This window comes from Colius striatus, chromosome 1, assembly GCF_028858725.1.
Source record: "Colius striatus isolate bColStr4 chromosome 1, bColStr4.1.hap1, whole genome shotgun sequence".
Taxonomy (NCBI): Eukaryota; Metazoa; Chordata; class Aves; order Coliiformes; family Coliidae; genus Colius; species Colius striatus.
The window spans coordinates 100,145,036-100,172,448 of NC_084759.1; the positions used below are offsets into that span (position 1 = coordinate 100,145,036).

Here is a 27,413-nt window from a genome sequence, read left to right on the forward strand (position 1 = left end):
TTATCACATCATAATCTTTCTCAGCTCAACTCACTTTTGTAGTAAAATATGAAAATGGGAAAACAACATGGGAAAACAGGCTCAATGTGCTCTGTGTGAAGAAAAATACAATAAAATAAAAAAAAAGCCACAGGAAAAAAAAAAAAGTCAGAAATGGAAAAGAAAGTACTCCAAAGTATCCCAGTTTTTTAAATTTCAGATTTCTATGAAGTCCACCTCATTTCAAGAAATACTGGACAGAATCTAAATACAGTCAAGAAGGGTTACAGGTAGCCATTATGATCAAGACAAAACTGAAACCCTTAGTAGAGATTATGTACAAAAATATAGGCCTGATGAGATTAATTATCCTTCACAACTGAAATTACTTTTTATTTCCTTTAATTTAACATTTTAAACCTCCACAACTCTCTGTTACTTTTGAAAGTAGCAATTCCTTCCAAATCCAGAAGAACTTAGAATTAAACTCTCTTTAAATTAATGTTCTGCATACAACAAAGATTAGCCAGGCAGTACATATTTAAATATTTTATACATTATAGGCTGATTTACCTTGTCACCTTCAGAGAAAGTTATTCCATCAATAGCTCTTTTCCAAGTAATCTCTGGGATAGGTTCTCCTTTTGCTTCACAGATGAGGGTTGCTTTCCCATTCTCAAATGTGGTTTCATTTTTAAGTTGTATTATTTGAGGCTGTACTGTTAAAAATACAAATGACATTACTCATCCTGCACAAAGAATGTCATGTCAAAATGGAAACTTTTTTTTTTTTTGTGAAAGCATATTCCTGTTTTTTCACTTGGGAATAAGTACAGGTTTAACCTTACCATCAATGAGAGCAACCAACTTTTTTTGACTTCAAGTTATACAACACCCATTTTTGTATGTCTGATGACCCAGACTCCTAGCTCAGCATGGCCAACAACCCTAGAGCTGCCTGCTCCCTCATTGGGATAATGTGGGATGAGTCCAGGGTGATAAAGGCCTCTGCCACGGCGGCTGTGTTTGTGTGCTTTGCTCCTGGCTCACTGTCCCTTAGGGACCAGCTAGTCCTTGCTACTCTCTGGTACTTCAGGAATGAAGGAAAGATTCAATGATTCCATGGTGATTGTACATCTAAGCAGGAATAACTCCATACAACAGTGCCGGCTGGGTGCTGACTGGCTGGAAAGCAGCTCTGCAGAGATGGTCCAGGAGGTTCTGGTGCACAAGAAGTTGACAATGAGCCAGTGATTCACCCTTTAGTAGAGTAGACTCCAGAGATCTTGGCCATCTCAGCCATATCTGATAGATGGAGCCAGAATCTCCTCAGTGGTGCACAGAGACAAAAAAAGAGGCAACAGGCACAAATTGAAACACAGGAAGAAGAAAAGCTTTTTTACTGAGAGAGTGACTAAACAGCAAAACAACCTGCCTAGGAGACTGCGGAGTCCCCATCCTTAAAAATCCAGCTAGATATGGTCCCGAGACACATGCTCTGGCTGACGCTGCTCTCAGCAGAGTTTTGGACTAGATGGTCTCCAGAGGTGCCCTACTGTCTCAGGCATGCATTGATTTTACAATAATCAGTGTTTGTCTATTACAAATAAACTATTGTGTGTTTACTTCATAGAAATGAAAAACAAGTAATATTTTACCCAACACTGAACTAATAGCCGGCTTCATAAAGATATAATCTACAGTGAGTCACATCATGTGCAGAAAGACAATAACCTGAGTGATCAGATGCTCATGAAATGTCAAGTGGGTCCCCCTTTACTTGGTAGAAGGTAGTAAACAAAGCACTACACCAGGACATTAACCTGGCTGAGAAAAAGCTTAAGCTCTTCTTAGTATTATAACAAGTGATGTCAGTTGAAATTACAAAAAAAAAATTGAGACAAAAGATAACTATATTAAACTTCAAAATGACTTCAGTTATTACTCTGATCTTCAGAATCATTCAAATGCCTATGAAATATTTTACTTTAGTACTCAAGTATTCTGTTTCCACTCTCTTAGCCATGTTTCCTGACTACAGAGTAATCTATTCTTTCCTTTGATAAAATATCATCCCTGGAAACAAGGAAAATGACAGATATACTACAAATTTTAAAAACCATCTCATAATACATGATATTTTTTATGTAAGAAATTTTTAAAATTTGTTACTACATTATTTCCATCACAAGAGGATTTCCCCATTTAGACGACATGACAGATATATGATCTGTTCAAGATGACACAGGTTCTAAAAGTTATAAGTAATACTTTTTCATCTTAAACTTATATTCTAGATTTCTTTAAGGCCTTCTTCAAATGGATCACTATAAGACAAAAAGTTTTAGCTTGACATTTTAGAAACAAATAGCTGACATTTAAAGGAACAAGCACTGACTAATCATCAAATATCTCTTGCAACACTGAAAACCAGGGAGGAGATCTCATATGGGTGATATTACTTAATTACTTCACTTTTGCAGGTCACAAATCCTAACTTACTATTGACTAGAAGCTTTTGCATTTTTTTAATATTTTTATGGCAATTTGGACATTATAAAATATTAAAATTTTGTGTGCATGTAAATAACATATTTATTTGAGAATGCCAAGACTAATATTTACAAATACTGAAACAGTTATTTCCCCTGTTTCTTTAAACATTCTTTTTAAATTGCCAAAGTCATTTTCAAACTGAATTGGTGTTTACTTGCTGTACTCCAGCAAATATGAAACAAATGAAAACATAGCATCTTGGAATGTAAATCCTGGAAGAGTCCAGGTTTTTGCTGGTTTCTTCAGTCAAAAATACTGAAATATTTGTATTATAATGTACTTCAGCAATTGTAAACTTAATGACTTAACTGCTATTAATAAAGGCTTCAATATAGGAGTTATGTGTAAGCTTCATAAAAATGATTTTATTTAAAGGGTAATGAAATGCTTGTACCACCTTCAGTAGTTTTGCTATCATACACTTGCTTACTGTTTGTGAAGCTGCTTAAACATTTCAAGTTTAGTTAATGAAGCGTAAATTTTCAATTGAGAGATTTCTGAACTTTCATGTTCCCACTAGTTACCATCCTAGAAAGGTGATGCAAAACATAATTTTGTTGGTAACTTGCTCTACTCATAGTTACAGAATATTGAAACCAACGCTTTGATTATCATAAAAGTTCATTTAAATATGAAGCAATAATTACAAGAAATAATGTCTTTCTTGAGGACATGACAATTCGTACACTCATGAACAACAAAAAGTAGTAGTCTCCTATGTAGACCACAGGAATATGGGTGATTAATTTTTGACTTCAGAAATCACTCTCTTGATGTGTTTTACATAGCTGAAAATCAGGGAGAATCATTTAAAGTTAAATTTATATAGAGAAATCTAGTTGAAAAGAAGTAGTTAAATTTATTAATAATTCTTGGTCTGTATCCACTTGGACAACTTGTATAATCTAAAACAGAAAGGAAGAAGCTCTAGAACTAGAATTCTGAAAGAATATCTGACCTAGGTGGACCTGTTTCTGCAGGGAAATTGGACTAGATGATCTCTAAAGGTTCCTTCCAATCCCTATCACTCTATGATTCTATGATTATGACTAGACACGCATATTTTAAATATTAACAAAATTATCCTGCCAAATAAAGAAATAACATTTACTGCTTGGAAGGTTTGCTCTCTGATCAGAGAAGGTTACTGTTAAGTTCTCTAACACTTCTGAGTAAGTTCCTTCAGATTCCTTCCTGGGTTTCTTCTGGATTTTTCTCAGAAAATGACTAAGCTCATTGGTGTGTATCTACAGCTTCCTCAAAAATCTTAAGAACATGGAGAGCAATCTGAGGTTCTAGATTTGTTACTGGTTGCTTAAAACTGATTTAGTAGTACACAGTTTATTGAATTCACAGAGTTCCACCCATATCTTTGACAGAATAGTTTCATCAGACTTGGGAAGTGGTATATATCTGAAACTTGAGATAGTCTATCTCATCAAAAGAACTGCTTTCAAAAGCTTATTATTAATACAAGCATGGAATTACTGGTGAGAGGTTGGGTATGTTTGTATTGCTACCTGATAGGCTATCTTGATTAATATTACATATGAGGAATCATACTGTTATCCTCCTGCACAGTCATATTTGAATCAGGTTGCAAAAATACAACCCTGTCCCCCTAGAAACTGCTGCTACAATTTAAATTTAGTAAAAAAAACTATAAGTCAACAAGGAAATATCTAAGAAACAGAATCCTGAAGCTTGATACCTGACATAAGGATTTGCACACATACCAGCATAAAGTGTTGACTTAATGCATGTTAAACCTGAGTCTTTGTACATGTTAAAACAGTATTACTACTTCACACTCTAAAGGACTTAAGATTTGTCTTCTGAGAGAACTGGAATCACTGTCTTTATGGCTTGCATAATTTTTATTTATAAAACAGTGGTGTTTTAAACAGATAATGGCATAATAGGAAGAAAGAGGAATATAGAAAATGTATGTACATTTAACACTACATCTTTAACTGAATTGCATTTTATGAAGCTGCAGTTGGTAGATTTCACAACATTTGAACAGGCACAGAGAGTCCATGGGATTCTCTTTCTAGAGTTATCAATGAACTTAAACAAAGAGTATGTACTAAATAGTGCCTTAGGAAAAAAAACCAATCAAACAAAGCCAAGCAAAACACATACTAAAACACATATTAATCTATTTATTAAGCTCAAAGGAGAACTAATTAGGTATGCTCCAGGCACTGTAAACATAAAAGGAATGCAATCATTAAGCCTGAAAATAATGGAAAAATTTAGGCAATCTCTCACCCGAATCTCGTTGCAGCCTCTTTGGTTACTTTCTAGTACTCTGCACTTCTGAATGAACATGAACTTAGTGTCATTTGACAGCTGCATATGTTTAGTTTCCAAGATGTGTGCCTTCTGAGAGCCTGAATTAACCTAAATCTTTTTAAGTTTAACATTTGGAACATATCTAAGAAGGATAAGATAGAAGAGGCCCATTATAGGTGCAGCTATTAGATGGCACTAAGATGGGTATGTCCATTCAAAAGGGCAGAGTATTAGAAATTTTAAATGCTGAATGTTATAGTGTTACTGTTATTTTTATTGCACTATGGTTACATTGCTGTTAAATTATAAATTTCAATCCTGCCGAGTTCTGTTGTAGCAGAAACAATAGTCATTGCCACAAGGACTTTGCATCATAAATTAAAGACAGCAGGTACGTGTGACAAGCAAGCTAATAGAGTGGGAAATAATAATGCCATTTAATAGGCCACTTCAACAAAAACTGTCTGTTTGTGTACTATTTAGTTACAAAAATCAGCCATCTCCCTTGTCATTTTCGGATTGCATTTTTTTAATACAGCTAAGGAAAAAAAAATTACAGTAAGTTCTTAGGTGTATATATGACTGGGAGTTTAACCTGTGTAAAAGAGACCAAAGAAAAGTTCTTTGTAGGAGAAAATATAACTCTGCTCCACATTTTCAGAGTTAGAGACTTACTTTGTAAAGGTAATATTAGACTAAAAGTACAATGAGCTTTAGAGATTACAAGTAAGGTAAGAGGCTTAATTTTTGATACTGTTCCTAAGGTCAAACTAACAGTACACAGATTATACCCTAATTGAAATGTATCTAATAGTAAAGTACACAGGAAAAATACCTCTGAACCTATATACTCAATGATGTGTTCTAAATTAGCTATAACAACTCAGGAAAAAGGTCTGAGAGACACTGCAGATATTTCTGATGAAACACTATGTCAGTACTGAGGTAGAGACCGAGAGGTAAATAGAATGTGAGAGAAGGCAAATGAAATTGAAACAGAAGCAGTACTCTGTTGTTGAACCACCAAGTTCTCCACACAACAAAAATCTTGCATGCTATTCTTGCCTTGCCATCTCATGCATGGGATTCTAACTGGAGAGGTACAGGAATGTGTGATTCAGAGATTTGTAATTCCACAGTAGGTGAAACTAAATATACTAGAATCTTGCAAGCTAGAAAATAGATGTACTAGTGAGATAGAAAACTACATTTGATGTAAAGAACATACAGAAATCTTCACTATTTAGCTTAAGAATTATCAGCCAAATAAAGGAATAGGGCCCAAACTTAAACATAAGAAATAATTTTTCATGCAAGAAAGAAATGATGTTAAGGAATTTAGGAGTTTAAGATGTTGTGAAAAGAAACAAAAAAAGGATGTGTAGGTTCAAAATGAATTAAACCAAAACATAATAGCTATTAAATAATTTAAATTTGGCTTTCTGGGGAGTTTCTAGAATAGTGGTTGTTAAAGATGGAAGAATGTATACAGGCAGTACTCTTATTCTGGTGTCTCCTTTTCCCTATTCTTTGCATTAAAATGTAACCTTGCCCTAGGCAAAAACTAAACAAGTTTCAGCCATACTTAAAATTCCCCAAACAACATGCAAAATTATTTCTATGTAAAACTTCCCTAAATTCATATCAAAACTAGCAAGTCTCTTCTAGTCCTTGAAATATTTTTTTTTTTAATTTTGGAAACACAATTGAATGAAATGTGAGTTTTCCACAAAAATTTGCAACATGCTATACATCATGAGCCTGGAATTGAATTTTAAAAAAATGTATTTAATCTTCTTTCCTTTGAACCGTAATTGAGAAAAATTTTCAAGTTTCTCAGGACAATACTGTAACCCAATGGTTAGTATGAAACACTCGATACACCACAGAGTGGAGAGCTATAAGGAGTTCTAAAATAGGAAAGAAAGGGTAATGAACAGACACAGATAACCTGTTCACCTGACACTATGGCTTCAGCCTCAGGCTACCAGATACCAAATGACAGTATTATCCAATCCAATAGTTTAGCTATTCCACTGAGAGTTATTAGATTATTCTCTCCTGTTACAACTGTTTCACTTGGTATAATGTATTATTACTTTTAGCTGGCATTTAAAATTTAATTACTTATGGTCCTGAATACATGTTTTAGCTGTTCCTATAAGCTATAGTTAAAGACCCACATTATAGTTAAAGCTATGTAAAAGATCCACATCACTTTTTTTTAAGTTTCTCATAAATAAGATACAACCTTGATCCTGCACAATTTCTGAGGAAGGCTTTCTATATTCTCATAGTTGCCTATTCACACTAGACTATAGCTATACGAAACTTCAAATAAAGTTTTATGTAAAGGAGGGAATACTGAACACAGATTGCATGGTAAAGCACAGAAAGTTTTTGTGTTACTACTTTTTTCCTTTGAAACTCAGATCAGACAATATTTTTATGTCTTCATCTGCAATCATGCACTCGAAAATCAAGACAGAAAAACAAACTGAAAAATCAGAAACACCTCTGCATGGTGTGTACTCATATAAAAAAAAGGCATTGCTTAGAAGTCCAAAGTAATCTGTTTTTTCCCCCTTTCAGAACTTTCCCCTTTTTCTCCACTTTCTTGCAAGCAGCCAACATTTAAAGGAAAACCACAGTGAATGAATAATTTAACACTCCATTGTACTGTATCTCAATAGTAGAAAAGCAAATGCCAAGACAGTCTTTTCAAAATTAAATTCAGTTGTAAAGGTTAAAGTAGCCAACAGGGAGGAAAAAGCTGTAAAATTAAACAGAGAGTGGTTTTCTGCATCAGTAGACATCTTGCAGGAATACTGTTCCACTGAAAATTGTGAATTATCACCTCAGTTCCCTACTGTGCATATTTAAAAAGTAAGTATGGAACATACTATGCAGTACTTACCAAAAACTTGAAGGAATGTTTGTTTTTTATCACTTCCTGCTTTGTTTTTAGCATTACAGATATAAGGACCCCCATCAATATTTTTTATATCTCTTATTGTTAGTTCTGTATTGCCTCCTCTCAGCATATATTTTTCATTTTCTTCAAGAAGTTTACCATTCCTAAAAAAAAAAAATGAGATGTATAAGTCAAACAGTAGGTTCCAAACTCTGACACAACATGCTATGGAAGCATCAATATCTTGAAAGTAACTGCTGCAGGAAAAAAATGCTAGACTCAAAAATGTATTAACTTACATGGTGTAAACTGGCAGTTTACAGCAGGGAGCCGATTTTAGCATAAAAAAATTGTTCTGCAGGATCACGGTGTTTTTTCATAAGAATATGAACACACGTGACACAAGCAAAGCATTGTGAACTGAATTTTAAATATTCAAGATCCCAGCTTCATAAATTTTATCAAATTCTAAAATGTATCACAGAATCACAGAATGGTAGGGATCGGAAGGGAACTTTAGAGATCACCTAGTCCAATACTCCTGCAGAAGTAGGTTCATTTAGATCAGGTCTCATAGGGACATGTCCAGGAGGGTCTTGAAGACCTCCAAGGAAGGAGACTCCACAACCCCTCTGGGCAGCCTGTGCCACTGGTCCATCACTCGCACAGTGAAATAGTTTTTTCTTATATTTATGTAGAACTTTTTGTGTTCCAGCTTCATCCCATTACCCCTTGTCCTGTTGCTAGCTACAATAGAAAAAAGGGACGTCCCAACCTCCTGACACCTACCATTTAGCTATTTGTAAATGTTAATAAGATCTCCCCTCAGTCTCCTCTTCAGGAGCCCCAGTTCCTGCAGCCTTTCCTCGTATGAAAGGTGTTCCAGTCCCCTGAATATCTTGGTGGCCCTGTGCTGGACTCTCTCCAGAAGTTCGCTGTCCCTCTTGAGCTGAGGAGTCCAGAACTGGACACAGTACTTCAGTATAGGTATTAAAATATACTCCTATTTTTATTTCAAGATTTGAGCAGTAATGATTTCTAATTTTTTCTCACATAATTCTGTTTATTACATATATTTAATATTTTTCTAAAATAATATTTTCCCTAAAAGTGAAAATGCTTCTTTATTGGGAACATTAATATATTTAATAGTGTTCTCCTGGCATTTACATAGCTTATATTTTAGTAACATTTTTGTAAATAACTCTAGCCCACTTAGCCATTCACTTCAAGACATCATTGTAATACTTGTTCATCTTTCATCTCCTTTCCAAAGAAAGGAGATTTTGTTTTGCAGAACAGAAAAGAACTGACTTTCCACATAGGTGGCTTCACTAAAAAAATTGCAGTGATTTTTGCTAGGAGACAAAAGTCTATATTCAAGGTCAGAAGTAGCTTCTAAATGCTTGTTATCACAAACACCATCTATAGCTATGAAAATGTCTAGGTAGAAATAAGAGCATTTCTCTGGACTCTAGCAAACAAGAGCAATTCAGATTGATGCTGATATGGAAAAATAGGAAAACACGAATAACACATTAAAAGTGGATTATTTCTTTTGTCAGATAATTCTAAGTCCTGTCAGTAAAGATAAGGGCATTGATCCAGTTAAGCCTTACTAGCGTACATTATTTACACAGTTGTAAACAATAATCATGTTTTCAGTAAGACTAGTCACGTAAGTAAATATTTGCAGATCATTCATATTTTTATCTTTTAGTCCTGGCTAAGTTGTTTCTATTAGTGTATTGCTTCTCCGAAGGTTATGCTTTACAGTAACGTCGTTTCAGCTTCAATAGAGGTATCAGTTAAGTGGTGAAAGAATTCAATTCTCTCAGTCCATGAAACAGTAACTAAGTAAATATGCATATTAAATAGACTATCAACTAAACAAAAAGTTTAGTCTTATCCTAGTTGAACAATAACCAAATCACCCATTTCCTCACTTCTCCCCACCTCAGTAGGATGGGGAGGACAATCAAGACAGAGTTCTAGAACTTTGTGGGTTGAGATAAAGACAATTTAACAGAACATCACAAGAGTAGGCAGTCACAATGATAGCCAAAAGACACAGGAAAAATAAGCACTATCCAGCATAACTACTCACCATCCACAACCCAGCCCACATCCCCACCCAGCTGCTGCCCTAATATCCTGAGTGTGAAGTCACATGGGATTGAAGAATAGCCTGGCCACACCCCCTGGAGGCAGCTGGGGAGAGTTAACTCCATCCTGGCTAAACCCAGGACACTTGCTGACCTTTCTCCTTGACTAGGTATTTCAAACTGACTATTTTTTTTAAATGAACTAATGGGTTTTTTTGGTTTTTTTTTTTTTTGAGAAAGGTTGACACATTAGTTCAGATGCCTCCATTTTGAGTTGTCAAAATCTTAAACCTCTTTGCACCTGAAAATGAAGAGTAATGTTAAAGCTTTACACGTTAGTTACTGTCTTCAGTAATTTAAAGCCTGAAACTACTGGTTCATCCAATATCTTGCTTACAGTCACCACAGACAGATACATAAGCCATCTCAATAATACTGTCATTGGATTTTTAATATACAGTCATTTTTCATACCCTAGCTAAGACTGACCTGTCAAAATAATTCATTGAAAAACAAAAAGAAACAAGAGTCGAGAAAATCTAAATATATTTTCTATACTATATGAAAATCCTCAAGCAGAAGGGAGTAGAAATCATTCCCACTCTTTCTCAGAGCTTTTCCTCATCTCTCCATAAGACTCTGTAAACTTCTGAATGTTTTACAAGGAAATATCATTCTCTGTTACAAAAGTGTCTCTCTAGACTTTGTTCCTCAGCATAGCTGTGTATTCAGAAAAGAGATTTCCATTAAGTCACACATGCCCATTTTACAAATGGTTAACTTGGGGTAAATTAAATAAAATGACTGAATTAAAAACAATAGACAATACAGCTGGGAATAAAACTGAACAAAAAATTCCTTTGACTTGCTGTAACCAAAGTTACAATTAACAGTCAAATTCAATATGTAAATCCACTTGTTTATTAAAGAAAAAAAATATACATAGAGTGGAGGGTAATATCAATTTACATTCAACATGAAAAAGAATACTAAACAGAATGAAATTGGGAATATGACATGTTGGCTATTAATTCTGTTAACAGATTCAATTAGGTTCTCAATGGTTGACAAGCATATTAATATTAGAAAAATCAGTTTTTATAGACTTTCCTAACACTGAGAGTACTTTCTAGATTTTTCTCAAAAACCAGGACTGTGTTGATCTAGTCTAGAAAGCTGTCTAATTTCTAAAGAAAAAGCATCAGAAATACTGTAGAAGGTGAAGATATTTATCTTGATACATCTGCAAGATAAGTCCAGGGATAAGGAGAAGACAACCAACTGATTCTGAATGCTTTTAATTGGCTATCTAGATGTGAGTAAAAAGGGACCTGAACAGTTCAAGATACAGATTTCATAAATTTGATACAGAAGTTTAGTACTGGAATACACTTTAGAATGAAGTTTGCTTCTTCTATAAAAATAATTTTGCTCCTCTAATCTTTATTCCGTTTGCATATCACAGAGACAGGATATGCTTTTTCCACCTGCCATTTTACAATATAGTACTGTCAGCAAATCCAAAATCAAGAATGTTTTCTACTGCCAAGAATTTATAGCCTAATAAGACAAAATAAAAAGACAATGAAAGGAAATTAAAAAAAAGTCATTAGGGAAGGAGAACACATAAGTCCATTTAGGATATCAGATTTCAGACAATTCTTAAGAATTTTGTCCAGATGAGACAGACACTGAAAAAATTACTTCAATGATATTATAAAATCAGAATATTCAACCTCAGTTTGAATTCAGTATCAACTCTTTAATTTGGACTCTATATATTTTTTCCTTTTCCTCCTCTTCACTAATTTTGAATTCTAAGCCACATTAGGTAATTAACTTACACTATGTTTATCTACATCTCCAGAGATTCAAATTGCACAAGATAAAAAATTAAATCCACATTTGACTTATGATATCTTCAGATATAGATGTCAGTCAAAGGAAGCCAGCATTTAGAACTAATCTAACATTGTTCAAAGATTAAAAAAAAAGACAATGGATTGATGGAAATCCCTTCAATGTCCATTTTAAAAATGTAGTGACCTTTTAATCCACCTGAAATAATATGCAAATTATTGTGGTTTAAAATAGAAATGTACACTGGTATGACATGAATGAGATACTTCATAACCCAGGATAGATGCATATCTTTGTTACAATTGAGAGAATATATAGTGTACAGATATTAAATTTTTTACAAATGTTTTATGGTAAGTGTTCCCAAATGACATAGTTGGACTATATTCATGCCATTGAGATCATCAAAAACCACACATAAACTTTAAAAGCAGTTTAATTTTCAAAACATCTACCATTTTAAAAATTACATAAAATACCTTTGAAACTAATTTGATGAAACATTCTCATATCCTAGGGATGTCTGAAGTCATATCTTCTTCTGAATCTCATTAAATTCAGAGCTGGGCTTAGAACCTATTTTTACAGTTTAGGAAAATGTTATATTTATTATCAATGTTGATGATCTGTATTGGATAGATTTTTATTGCAGAACTGTACATGTTTTTACCAGATGTATTAATGTGCAAAAGTTGTGAGATTTTTTCCTTGTATTGTTTTTGAGATATGGACTCATTGCTTCAGTTTCGCTTTCCTTCAAATATGAAGAAATTATGTAAAATACATTATTTTAGTTAGCTTTGACATTATATCACGTGCTGGTAATCTAGTGCAAATGAATTTGTGTGAATTCACTTATTAATGCTCAATCCAGCTTTAAAGGTTAGAACAGAAATGGATAGCAAACATTTTTAAAAATCAGTAATAAAGTTGCACAACTTAATAGACTGTGATAGAAAATTGTGACACAATAAAAGAATGTGTTCTGATGTGCAGACCTCGGCTGAACTTACCTATACCAACTGATTTCAGGTGGAGGTGATCCAATAGCTCTGCAGAACAAAGTTATTGCTTCTCCTCGATCCGCAGTGGCGTTAAAAGATTTCTGTAGCAGAGTAATTGCAGGGGGAACTGAAAAATAAAATGTTATTTTCTATTAGTGGAAAAATAAATTATTTCATGTATTTCTGGATAAACTAAAAACACAGAATAGGAACCTTTGCTAATTTTGGAATTTATGGCTACAATCAGGGATTAAGTTATAATATGAAGCATTATTATAAGGATTTCTATACTTTTCAAAAATAAAAGATTTTTAATATTATCAGGACATTTATAATTTTTTTTTTTACAAGAATAAATTTAAGTATTCTTCAGCAGTTCTTAAAATTCCTTACTAAACATTTTAAAGTGACTCAAGTTATACCTAACAAGTGTAAGACACAATAGAATTACAATGGGCACTAAATTAAGTTTTTTAAATGAAATTGTATCTCTAGTATTTTTTCTTTTTTTATTCAATTATAAAGCTGACATGTAACTATGTGCTGATATCAGATAGTGCTTTTAAAAACAAGTTTCAGTATGTAGTTGTCTTGATAATGTATATTTATTTTTTTTTTTAACTCTTTCATATTTCCTGGGCAGGAGTATAACCAACTTCACAAGGTGAAATGTGATAGAACCCAATACATAAAATCTATTTTTTGAAAAAGTATTTCCAAAAACTGTGTTTGTGTTCTGAGAGTGACAAATTTTGTCTGTTCTTGCTGGGATAAAGTTATTAGAAAAATATTATCAGTTAGCAGAAAACCTCCACCCAACAAGAAAAAAAATAGCAATGACATTTACAACAGAGCAACTTACAGGCTGATATTAAGGTCTTTGTTCACATGGTAATTTTAAGACAGCTGTCCTAAATCTATTTCATTTAAATATCAAGGAAATAAACAAATAAAAACAATCCCAGCAAACTGGAAAAAAGAGGATATATGGAAAAGAAGGAATGTCGGGGAAAGTGAGAAAGAAGAGTGTCACAAAATATAGGTTTCTGCTAGCAAGAGCATCCTGTCATCAGAGTAACTCAGAATTATCCTCTTTAGCTTTAACTTTCACTAAAGAAAAGAGAAACAAACAGATAACTACAATGAATTTTCTTTTTTCCAAATTTATTTCTCACCAAATGTTAAGAATTAACTTATCTTGCTTTAGAATCATAGAGTGGTAGGGCTGGAAGGGATCTCCAGTCCAATCCCCTTTGCATCAAATGTTTTAGCTTTAGTATTTTATTTCAGAAACCTTTCCATCTTCTGAATATTAAATATATCAAATTTTATTAGAGAGATAATGTACCATAAATACCGATGAACATAGCGTCATATTGATATATGTATGTATAGTGGAAATAAAGTGTGAATCTAAAAGAGGAAAAGACAAATGAAGATACACTTGTAAGTCTCTCATAGTTCACACTTAAAGAAAAGTGGTAAAATCCAGTCACATTTAAGTGAAAACAATACTTCTACATTTATATCAATGAGATCAGGATATGTATGACATTTAGGAAATTTCCCAGAAAGTAAAGAAAAAAGCCTTTCTTTTTTCCTTTACTTCCTTTGCCAGGTTTAACTTCAAAAGAGCTTTAGCCTTCCTACTTTTGTCCCTGCACAATTTGGCAATATTCCAAAACTCTTCCCATCAACCCAGCTCCTTTTCCACCGTACATAGATTTCTTTCTTCTCCTTAGGTAGTTCCAGAAGTTCCTTTTTTCATCCATGCAGGCCTCTTGCCGCCTTTTCCTGATTTTCTACTTGTGTGTACACACCAGTCTTGCGCTTGGAAGAAGTGATGCTTGAAGACTGACCACCTGGCTTGGCCAGTTCTACCGTCTAGAATCCTATCCCATGAAATTCTTCCAAGCAGGTCTTTGAAAAGGCAGCTCTCCTGAAGTCCAGGGTCGCAACTGAGCTTGATGTCCTGCTTCTTCCACAAACGACCTGGAACTCCACCATCTCATGATCACTGCAACCAAGGTAGCCTCTACCTTCACTTCCCCAACCAGACTCTCTTTATTTGCTAGTACAAGGTCCAACAGCACACCCCTCCTCCGTTGTTCCTTGACCACCAAAACAGGAAGCTGTCATCAACATTCTGAAGGAACCTCCTGAACTCTGCATGCTTGGTTGAGTGGCTTTGCCAGCAATATCAGTGTGGCTGGAGTCTCTCATGAAGACCAGGGACTGTGATCCAGAGGTAGCACTCAGCTGATTGTAGAAGACCTCATCCACTTCCTCATCCTGATCAGGTGGCCTATAGTAAACACCCACAATAGTATCACTCACACTACCCTGCCCCTTAATTCTCACCCATAAGCACTTAAGCTCATCCCCATCCAGGCAGAGCTCAATGCACTCTAATTGCTCTCTCACATAAAGAGCAACTCCACCTCCTCATCTTGTGGTGGGCTTGTCTTTCCTGAACAATACGTAACCACCCATAGCTGTGCTCCAGTCATGTGAGTTGTCCCATCACATCTCTGTGATAGCAATGAAGTCATAGCCCTGCACCTGCGCTCACAACTCCTGCTTATTCCCCAGGCTGTCTGTGTTGGTGTACAGGTAGACAGGTTTAACTTGACAGGTGCAAGACTATCCTCCCTTATTTGACATTCCCTCAGGGTGGTCAGCCTTCTGCTTCTCATCTTGGTGTGGTGCTGAGAAGTACTCATCTTCGCATTTCCTGCCCTGACCTGTTTCCCTGTTGGATGGGATGGCACATATTTTGCCATTTTGCACCCCAATCCCTGAGTACTTCAGTTTAAAGGCCTCTTAATCAAGTTGGCCAAGCTATTCCCAAAATTCCAGTGCCCTTGTGAGACAGATGTATTCCATCCTGCCCTATCAAATTACTGCCATTGAAGAAGGTCTTGTTGTCATAAAAATTAAAATTTTCTTGTTAGTACCAACCTCTAAGCCAGGAGTTAATATGCATGTTTTTTCTATTATTGATTGCCCCCTTTCCTCTGGCAGGCAAGATGAATGGAAAGATCACTTGCCCCCCCCCCCCCCCCTTCACTTTCCTCTGGCTTTTATAATCCTCTTTGATTTTGGTGAAATCATGACTAATTACATTGCTCATATCCATGTGGAAGAAGAGTAGTGGATAGTAGACCCCACCGTGATGAGACGTGGCACTTTCTCAGGCATGCTGCAGATCTTGGCTCCCAGGAGGCAGCACACCTCTCGTGACTCCTTATCTAATCGACAGATGGGTCTCTTGGTGCCTCTTAACAATGAGTAACCCACAACAAGCATCCATTACTTCTCTTTATGATGCTGGACCTTGCTCATGAGTGTCCTCCACTGTTAATGATTAAACTTTTTTTATTAGAACACTGTGAGGAGGGTTGTGAAGCAGAGTCCTGCTTATATGTGTCACCAGGGTCCAAGGTATTTCATTTTTGGTTAAGGCTGGTACGTGTTTTTGGAACCATCTGTCAGTCTCTAGCTGTGCTCCTCTAATACTTCAGAGTCTACTAAGCTTTTTTCAGCTGTTCTACCTGATGCTGCAGGTCTTGGACTTGCAGGCACCTATCACACATACTTACCTTAGCAGGAGGCATACTTAAATATCCCCTGCAGTCTGCCTGCACTGAAACATCCTTGCTACTCAGCTCCATCTGGCTGGATGCATCGATCTTTCTGAGCCCTGGCTTTAGCTCACAGGTGAGTACTCACCATCTTGTCAACTTAAGACTGGAGCACTCCCCTGGATTGCGGCTGTCTATGCAGGTAGTGAGACATTGCCTACCCATCCTCCCTGCTCATCCTGCCTGTGCCAACTGCCACAAAAACCTTTGAGGTAATGCAGTATCAATATATTGCTATTCTATCTATTTAAGATAACCATCCATTTTCTTGTCACTGTCTGTATACTAGCTACGACAATCTAAAGAATTCTGCTTCAAAGATTGCTGCTTGACTCTATGGATTAGCTAATATCTGTGCTAGAATCTGCCTTTTCTCCTGAAATTAACTGAGAATTCAACTTCCATAATGACTTCTATAAACTGGGGTTTGCCAACAAAGACCAGTCAAGGAAAAAGCATTTGAAACCCAGAACATAACAGGCATGATGGACACAGTTGCATTGAACAACTGGCATTAAACAGAAAGCATAGATAAAAAATGCCTTTTATGAACTGTGTCCTTTCCAGACAATATCCAAAGAGATATTTATTTTTCATGACGTCAGCTCTGAATTTAAGAAAGGTTGAGCTACATTCTCTATCTTGTCTTCATTCATTCATATTACTTCTCCAAAATGTATTATACACTAATAAACCTTACAATGCTACTTTTCAGATAACTCATATGTTTAATTCCTCATACAAATAAAATGGTAAAAAAATCTAAATAATGCTGTTAATGAAATGTATTTGTGATTTTAGAGACAGTTAATAAAATATAATAACACAGTGAAGGTGAATATGAATATTTTTTTAGGTACATGACAAAACAATGAAAAATAAAAGGTGAACTGAACTACTGTAAATAATAATCTGAAACTCAAGTCTTGTAGTGATTATCAATGTTTCATGAATGATAAAAACAATACTTTGGGGTTTATATATTTATATACACAGATTTTATGAAATGCAATGAATTGTGTTTACTTAATATAGTATTTTTTTTTAAATAAGGAATTATAGATGTTATTTCTTTAAAAATATTGAGCAATTACATTTATAAGAAAACAATACTAAACAGATGTGACAATTATATTAACCAGTTTAACCATAACTTTTTAGAAGTTGATATATGATAATCAAGTAAAGCAAGAAGTCAATTCAACAACTTTTACTCCTTACCATTCACAATAACAATTATGTCTCGAAAGTCAATTTCTCCTCTGGCTTCCACTCTTCCTTCACATCTATATACTCCTTCATCACTTTTATTAATGTTAAGAATCTGGAGATTATTGTTTGCTAATACTGCAAATCGATCTAGAAAGCAAGGAAGAAATTAAGTGGTGTTAGTAAATCAAGGCAACATAAGAAATGATGCCTTAAAGGCAATATTTATGTACTTTCTCTGTACAATCAGCATGCTTATTGAAAAAGTATTTGTCAAGTTAAAAAAAAATATATCAGTAGAGAAATTTGCTTTTTTTACACTCCAAAATACATTCCATATCCTGAAATTCAATCTGGATTTTCCATCCATAATTTTCACTTACTCTGAGCAGTCATCCAATGCAAGTTAAATCTATAAATTATTGCAAAATGAGTAGAATCACAGAAGCACAGAATCACAGTCACATAACGGTAGGGGTTGGAAGGGACCTTTAGAGATCATCTGGTCCAACTCCCCTGATAAAAACAGGTACACCTAGATCAGGTCACACAAGAATGCATCCAGGCAGGTTTAGAAAACTTCCAGAGAAGGAGACTCCACACCTGTGCCAGGGCTCCCTCTCTCTCACAGTGAAATAATTTTTCCTTATGTTTAAATGGAACCTTTTGTGTTCCAGCTTCATCCCATTACCCCTTGTCCTGTCACTGGATACAACAGAAAAAAGGGATGCCCCAACCTCCTGACTTCTACCATTTATATACTTGTAAATGTTATCTCTGTTCTCAGTCTCCTCTTCTCTAGACTAAACAGCTCCAGTTCCCGCAGCCTTTCCACATAAGAAAGACCTTGTGCATAGTCCATTATAAACTGAAATTCAATTGCTGTTTTGATAAACTTAGGTTCATTGAAAACATGGATTCTGATCAAGTGTGCATATATTTGCCTGCACATGCAGCAACAAGATTTTAACCCACAAGAGTAAACTGAATTTAAATTCATTTTTTTCTCTTTTTTGTCTCAACTAATGTATTGGATTCACATAGCAAGGTGTTGGCAGCAGGTGGGGCCGCAGGGAGGCCAGTCTGAAGAGAGGCCAGGGCTGCCCCATGCAGGGGATAACTGGTTCCAGCCGGCTCTAACATACGCACTGCAGGGCACAGTTGAGTCCCACAGCCACCATTGAAAGGGCAAAAAACACTGAAAAACTGTGAGGCGAGTGAGAAAAATATCAGAGAAACAGCCTTGTAAGCACTAAGATGAGAGAAAGTGGAAGGGAGATGAAGATCCCTCTGCAGCCCTGGAAGAAAGCATGTTAGGGCAGATCACCACATTGCAGTCCATGGAAGACTCTATGCTGGGGCAATTTTATCCTGAACTTGCAGCTCATGGGAAGGACCCATACTGGAGCTGTTATGGATTGACTACAACCCCTATTTCCTATTTCCCTGCACTGTTTGGAATGGGAGAGGTAGAGGAGTCAGCAATGAAAAGGTAAAATTGAGCCTGGGATTTCCCCCAACATAACTCTGATATTCCAAATCAATGATAAATAATACTTGGTAGAAAAGCTTTTATGTAGTTACATGGCTAAGAGTCTATTCTTAATATATATATATACATATTTATAAATAAAACAGCTTTTTATATTGTGTGAGTTCTGTTTCAATACCAAGAACTTCATCAGAAAATGAAGAGAGAAATGAAAAAATAAAATTTAATTATACTTCATCTGATACAGGTTTAGAATCAGTGTCCTCAACATATTTATGCTAATTATGTCTAGTTTATTAGTCATACTCGAACATATTTCACACATTACCATATACAAACTATACCTTTTTCCTTCTTGTCCCTACACAATTTCCAGAGACCTGTGCTTCAAAATATTCCTCATTTTAAGCACTGATAACTGTGTTTTGTTTAATTAACATAAATATTTAATATGTGAAATGAACAAGAGGATTGAAGATTTATTTATTTAAAATGCTGAAATAATTAGGGTTCATTTAGTAACAGGAAACAAATACTGTAGGTCTTGACTAAGTATCTTTAAATTTCATTGAAGAATAATATAATAGATACAGTAGGACATAGTCTCGAGTAAACTAGATGTAACAGAAGAAAAACATACTGGGTCTTTTTCCACCACTAATTGCTGTCTACATACAGATAAAAAGAAATACACACCATATTATAAAGAAACTTTTAAAAAGGAACATGACTTGAATGTGTGATTTTAGTAATTGTTGCTCACCATATTTTATCCTTTAATAGGCTTGTCATTAATGATTACAATAACACTATTCTTATTCAGCAGGTATCAATTGTTCATAGACCAGCTCAGTCAGCAATCGCTGAACAAGTGTTGACAGGCACAAGACAGTAGAATTAACTAGTAACAGCAGAATAACATAATACATAGAGATGGTATGCACACAGATAAAGTTCACTATCCCATGAATATCCTAAAAAAATTGTGCACTATACTAAATGAATTACAATTGGTGGATAAAGACAGTGACTAGTCACTTCACTCCTCCACATTATCATTCTGTTTTCTGGACTCAATTCACTCAACCTTAAATGCCTAATTTAGAAAAGCAATCATGTCACCTAGCTCTTCATTCAGATCAGATGTTAAGCCCTCAAATTGTGCAAAAACAGAACAAGTCACGACTCGAGAGAAAATCTGATCGATGAAAGTAATTCCATTCACTTTTGTAGCCAGTAAAATACCCCTGACTACCATACAATTGAATCATGACAATAGAGAAAATCTTAGAACAGTTCCAGAAAACTATGCTTTATATATTGCTTTATTTAACCTAAAACAATGAAAGACTAGAAAGACTTTTGGACATCATTGTTCAACTAGATTTGTTCTGGTTTTTTTCTCTTTTACCAAAGAATGATGGACAGTCATCCTCATAGTTCTTTAAATACACCTTTCTTTGCAGAACTCAAAAGAAAATAGAAATACTGGGATAATGTAGCAATGGAGTAGATAAGGTTTTGGGAACATACAAAAAATAATCCAGATAATTAGAAACTATTTCACCTATAACTCTTTCAGCTATAGGCCTACTAGACAGGAAAAAAAAATATAAATCTTCACTTGTCATTTTGTGAGTGAGCCTTCTAGGAGAATAAATAAATCTTCTGTTCAAAAAGACCACACAAATACAGATACTAGTTACTGAAGTCAAGAATTTGCAAAACTGAATTAGTCAAAAGTCTGTGTGGCAAAAATCCCACTAGTTATAAAATATGTAACAGATGAATGGTCAAGAATAAAATGGAAAAAAAACATTAAATTAATGTAATAACATTCTCTCTTGTCTTCCTATTGTGCTAGTGAAAGAATGTTTAAAATAGAAGGTGCTTTCTTGTGTCCCTCAGATTCAGTCTGGATATGAAATGATTCAGTATTTTAGTTTACTATGAACTAAGAAAAACAAAACCAATTAGTTACTTATTTAGTAATAGGCAACATTTAAAATACAATAGACAAGTCTGATGCGATTTAAATTGTGCAAATAGGTTACAATTACTGATTTTTTAGCTGGAGATTTGTAGCTGGAAATATAATATGAGTCTTTTCTATTTCAGAAGACATGAAAAAAAAAAAAAAAAAATCTTTCCCGTAAGGCTTTGGGTGTACTCTTTTTCCACTTGTATCATAAACCAAAACTCACAAAGTTAGCAATGTCCTATTTTTTACATGATTTAAAACATTATTTCTTCCCAAGCATGACTTATTTGGATACTACTCTAGATTGGAACATATGGTATATATTCTATTAAAATTAAAACTGTTTTCTATCATTATAATAATTCACACTGTAGGCATTATAGAAAAAAAATATTAAAAAGACAAGTTTATATACTGATATTGAAAACTCACCATTTACAAAATGTAACAGTTTGAAAAAGAAAGGAAAGAAACTGACAATAAAAAAATGTTAAGGTATCCTTGAAGCAGTTTTAATTTTTCAAGCTCTAAGGTTCATTCTTGTAAAAGATTTTCTGCTAAATTACCAAATTTTGTGTTTTTTTCAGAGTTCTTATTTTCTTATGTTTCACCTACATTCATTATATATAATTATATATAACAAAACGTCAACTTGTTTTTTCTGAAGAAATTTGTTATTTACTATTTCTTCTTCGTTTCTGTGTCTAGATGACAGAAGGGGGAGTATACTAAATAAGTTTTATCAAAACTTTCTTTCAGAATGGAGAGCAGTCTAAGACTAAGTCTAGAAACATCAAAACAAGATTTTTTTTTTCCTGTAACTGCTCCACATATGTTTATGTGATTTTATAAAACACCAAATATAACTTTTCATTTTCATTTTGAACTTAGAATATTATTTTTAAAGAACATGAATTTAAAGTGCATACAGTACAACTTTGACTTTTAGTGTATGCAGAGATAAAGGCTAATGAGAAGAGAGATAATCTAGCTCATCAACACCATTAGTTTCATTTCCATTTCCAGAGAACATGGAAAGTACTGCTGTCATGTTATGGCCCAGCTAGTAAAGAAGTTCCATGACAGTTTCTTGCTTGGTGCTCCCATTCATCACCACTCTCATTAGGATGGTGGAGGCTCCAGCGAAATGGGAGGAAATAGATAGCCAAGGCCGTTGTGGATTAAGACAAGGGCAGGGAGGACTCACTGCCAATTGCAGTTCCAGGCAAAACAGACTCCAGTACTCGACTTAGAGAGGAAAGGAGGAAAGTTTATTCTACTACCTACAAGAAATAGGACAGAACAAAATGAAAAAGGGAGTAGGATGATGAGAAAATTCCAACCAGCACTTTATCCCTTCCCCATCCCTCCTTTCTTCCCAGGCCCAGCTCACTGTTCCCAATATCTCTACCTCCTCCCCACTCAATGACTCGAGGGGGGCAGGGAATATGGTCAGTCTCTCACAGATGGGCTCTGCCACTTCTCTCTTCTCAGAGGAGAACTCCTTGCATTCTTTCCCTGCTGCAATACGGGGTCCCTCCCCCAGGACACAGACCTTAGTGAATATTTCCAGTATAGATTCTTCTCCATGGTTGCAGCTTCTGCAGATACAGGATCCCTCCCATGGGACATGGCCTCTTCTGGGCATAATCTTAATGAGCTGCTTTGGCGTGGGTTCTTCCCCACAGTTACATATTCTGTGAATATAGGGTCTCTCACACAGGACACAGCCTCCTTCAGCCATACTTTTAATGAGCATCTTTGGAGTGGGTTCCTTTTCTAAATATTGAGTCCCTCTCAAGAGACATGGCCTCCTCCGGACATAGTCCCTGCCCCTGCCATGGGGTCTTCTTTAGTAGAATGAGTCTCTGCCCTTGATGTGTGGTATTTAGCAAAATCCAAACAAATCACTGCTTCACCAGCCCTCTCCATAGAATGCAGGGGTGTCTCTGCTCCAGAATACCTTCTCCTCACTGACCTTGGAGTCTGCATGTTTGTTTTTCTCTCTCTTCCCACTCCTTGCACCATCACCAGCCGGAGAAGAAGAAGGGGCAGAAGAAAAGAAAGAGGAGGAACCCTCTTCTTCTGGCTTCTTAAAAAGTGATCTTGCAGGCGTCTAATTGTCTCAGCCCCAGAAGTGGATCTCGCTCAGAGCTGGGGAGACTTTCGAGCAACTTCTTACAGCAGCCACCTTTACAGTCCATTCCTCCCATCAAAAAAGGCTGTCATGTCAAACCATGACACCTGCTTTCCATAATAGCAAAGAAGATTATTGATATGGAATTGTAAAAATGGTTCACAGTTTTTTATGGAGTAAATCAAACAAATTTTATGCACCTAATTAATTGTCTCACTACAGGTTTATAATTTGCATGTGGGAAAGGTGAGATTCATCTTTACCTAACAGACCACCTATAGCCCCAGTTGCTTATAACTTTAAGGGTACCTTAAAACACTCATACGAGTAAACTTTCAGAATTATGCAAAAAATCTTCACCCAAAATTTTCTGAGGTACTGTGCAAGTATACCAAAGTCAATACAGTATTTGGTCATTGTCATAGCTTTGTGTGCATAGTGAAATTTATCTGTCTAGGTTTAAAAACATGTTTAATTCCTACATAAATGGCTGCCCAGAAAGATCTCCTACAAAGGAGCTCCCAGCAATCTTTTGGGCATTTGGATCCTGTTTTGTCAAATGACAGGGGGCAGGGAAAAGGACACAAACACCAATGGAAAGACTACTTTTACATTACTGTCTATTTTTAAATGTTATAGAAAATAAAATAATTCATTCACTTACCACAATAAGCCTATGACACTATTTCTAAGCAACAAAGAGCATAAGCAAAGTAATGGACCTAATCATTTTCAAAATGCACCTGGACATGTTCCTGTGAAACCTGATCTAGGTGGACCTACTTTAGCAGAGGGGTTGGACTGGATGATCTCTAAAGGTCCCTTCCAACCCCTACCGTTCTATGATTCATCACTACATGAGAACGATGATAGTGATTAAGAAAGATACATTTCCAACTGCCCTAATACTTTACCATCATCCAGATCCACAGGTGCTGGGGAGCCCCGGTTGCAGTGAGGGTCAGGAGAGCCTGTCACAGCAATTGGGAGGTCCTATGCAGTGTACCTACTTGTAGGTGAGGTCTCCAAAGTCACTGCAAGAGGGTCCAGCCTTTTATATTGTTGAATAAACAATCTTACATAACTTAATCGGCAGAACATCTAGTTTCACTCTTCGTTGAGACACCACTTGAAGCTTGGCCAAAGCCCCAGAAGGAACCAAGAGAGTTTCCTCGTCTTCTTGATTTTGACACTAGGTCTCGTATACACACAGAAATAGATACATCAAAGATAAATACATCCTCATAGACGTTTTTAGCTACATCCTTCAGTAACAATCGGAAACTTTATGCTTGTCAATAATTTTGTTTTGTCTAAGATACATCTTTTACTAATGATCATATATATTTCACTAATGATCAGCTACTACTTTTATATAACTTTTGGTTGGGAGGTTCATCTAGAGCTCAGCTTTGTTTTGGGGCCTATTACTGAGGCCTCAACACTTCAGACCCTCATGTAACATCTTCACAAAATTTGCAATTGGAAAAATTATACATGAAGGAAGCCATTTCATATGGATTCTCTATAAATTGTGGAATCTGGTCAAATTCTACTCAAGCTGATGGGATAATCAATATCTTATACTACAATGTGATTAGTCTTCTTTTATAATAGTATTTTAATACTATTTAGAATATATAACATAAAGAGTTACCAAAATACTAACTGTCAGCAATAGCTGTGACTTCCTCATTGCGATACAACCAGCTGACAATAGGAGCAGGTGAACTAGTAACACGGCAAACAACTTCTGCATCTTCTCCCTGCCTGAATTCTTGTGGAGATATTATGTCTCGGAAAGTGAGCTTTTCTGAAAAGGAAAAAAAAATATATATTGCAGGTATCTTCCAATTCTCTTAGCATTAAAATTAGATGTGACACCAGTTCAGATAAAGATGATTATTGAGCCTTCTCACTGTGATAATACAGATTTATAGTTTTCCCAGATTAGACTCCAGTGGTCTTGGACATATGACTTACACTCTGTCTGTAGGAACAAATCTGCAATAATTTTGCATTATGAGAATTTTTGTTTTATTTATATAAAGTAAGCATGTCTTATAAATATATTTTTCATTGTTTTCAATGTTCCAGGGCCAAGTTTTGAAACTCTAGTTTAGAAGTTTATATGTTCAGGTTAATAGGGTTTTTTTATGTTTTACTGCTCATAATCTTCTTATTAAATTAAACTCTCATGGTTTTATTCCATCAAAACAACCAAAATTATTTGGAAAAGTCTTATTTAAAAGGTGGAACTTCAGCTTCACTGACTGTGAAAAACATAGCTGAGTAAAACATAAAATCTTAAAACAATATTATTATGTCAGAAGAATTTCAAGTATTTATTTATTTTTAATGCTGTTGAGCCTTTTAACTTTTCCAGTCCCAAATAACAAACTTGATATTTCATTTTATTTGTGAGTTGAATAAGTTCATTATTATTAGAATTTGGTATTAGAACTCCAAGATGGACTTAATCCATGATCTCATACAAGATCTAATGCAGAAACCAATTTCTTGATGAAACATTCTGGAAGGATTTCTTTCTTGCATACAGAAGATAAAACAACTTGTTTTCTCTAGGATTAAAGACTGACAATTACATTTCAGAGGAGCTTTGGAGAACGTAGGTCAGGGATGCAACTCCATCTCTACCTTTTTGTATTGACAGAAGAGTAGGCTCAAATAATTTACATAATTCTAACAGGAGAGAGAGCGTACTTATGTTATATGCATCTCTTACATAGCTTTACAAAGTATTTGCATGAAATGTTTGAAGTATTTGACTATATGTAAACCAAAAGAAATACTCTCACAGATATCAGTGCGTACCAAACCAGATACTAGGAGTACAGTGTATCCTGCTTTTTCCTTACAATACATCACAAATACGAAAAGTGAAACCTTCACATGTCACTTCCCAAAAAACCTTCACATGTTTTGTATAGGGCTTCAGGTTCATCTAACTTCACAATTATTAAAATTACCACATGCAAATACTTCAAACGGTTTAAACCTTGCTCATCAGTGAATGGCAGTTTTATGCATACAAATGAATTCTACACAACTTGAAATCCTTTGAGCTAATATCTTTCAAGCCATCATGTAATTACTTGTAACTGCTAGCACCATTTCAATAGTTGTTTTATCAAGACTTTTCAAAAAATGTATGTCTTTTGTTATCTGACTTATCTATACCTTTCAGAAGTGATTTATGACTCTATATTTCTGTCCCATTTTAGTTCTTTGTACTCAGTTTATCCAAAAATAATTATTTAATATAATATTAAAAATCTCCAAACAAATTCAAGAATATCTCAGCTGAAAGGCTGGTGGCATATGTCCCACTCTTTCACCAACTAAGACTTTGCATTATATCGTCAGTATGTACTTTTTCAATGTATGGCTTTAGACACTTTTGGTAGATCTAGAGTATAGTAAAATGTAAAGTTATTTAGCTAAATTAAAAAAAAAAAAAAAACACAAAATTCTCATAGGATCGCTTACCACAGTAAAATGTATTTACTTATCAACTATAGTCCTCAATTAGCTGTTTTCAGTTGAAATTCATTTTGGCTGCTTATCACCTTAAGCTTCAATGATTTATGGTCAAACTCCATTATAAGGCAAGAACAGGAAAAGACTGACATAAAAATAACTAATTTGGTCTAAGTTTCACTTTTATTAAAAATAATATATTCTTCATTATATTATTAACTAAACTGTAGTAGATGCAGTTACTTGGAAATGCTTTCAGAGGCTGGGAAGATATTTTGATAGGCTTTATGTTTTCAATAGCAGTGGCTTTTAAAACAGTTTTTCATTTGTTATTTGATAATATTTAACTTACGATAAATTTCCAAAACAACAGTAGCTTCTTGAGTTTGTCCTTTAGCATCTGTTGCTTGACACCGATATATACCAGCATCTTCTATATCTGCATTGTAAATGGTTAGACGTGATCGGACACCTTCTTTCTGAACAACCACTCTTTGACTAGAAATGATCTTTTCTCCTTGTGGATTGTACCAGTCTATGTTTTCAGGCTCACCAATGGCTACAAACAAAACCAAAAAACAATCCAACATTAGAAGTTAATGTATACATTATGCAGCACATATGCCTAGCTGATGCACAATGCCTGTGCAATATCAGAACCTTGCTAAATTAAGAGAGCTGTGACAAGGTCTGTAGAAAGACAACCAAGTCAAAATTGCAGGAAGATGTATGA

The 27,413-nt window shown here is 35.0% G+C and overlaps 1 protein-coding gene across 1 annotated transcript in view; it reads right to left on the reverse strand.

The window, feature by feature from the left end:
* The window catches only part of NCAM2 (neural cell adhesion molecule 2), a 271,912-nt gene that overhangs the window by 104,223 nt on the left and 140,276 nt on the right, over positions 1-27,413 (reverse strand). Inside the window, exons 5-10 of the mRNA XM_062006146.1 lie at positions 27,033-27,239; positions 24,849-24,992; positions 17,582-17,719; positions 12,726-12,843; positions 7,751-7,911; positions 553-698 (exon numbers count right to left, since the gene is read on the reverse strand). Coding sequence (XP_061862130.1) covers positions 553-698; positions 7,751-7,911; positions 12,726-12,843; positions 17,582-17,719; positions 24,849-24,992; positions 27,033-27,239 — 914 coding nt within the window. The remainder of the gene's footprint in view (positions 1-552; positions 699-7,750; positions 7,912-12,725; positions 12,844-17,581; positions 17,720-24,848; positions 24,993-27,032; positions 27,240-27,413) is intronic.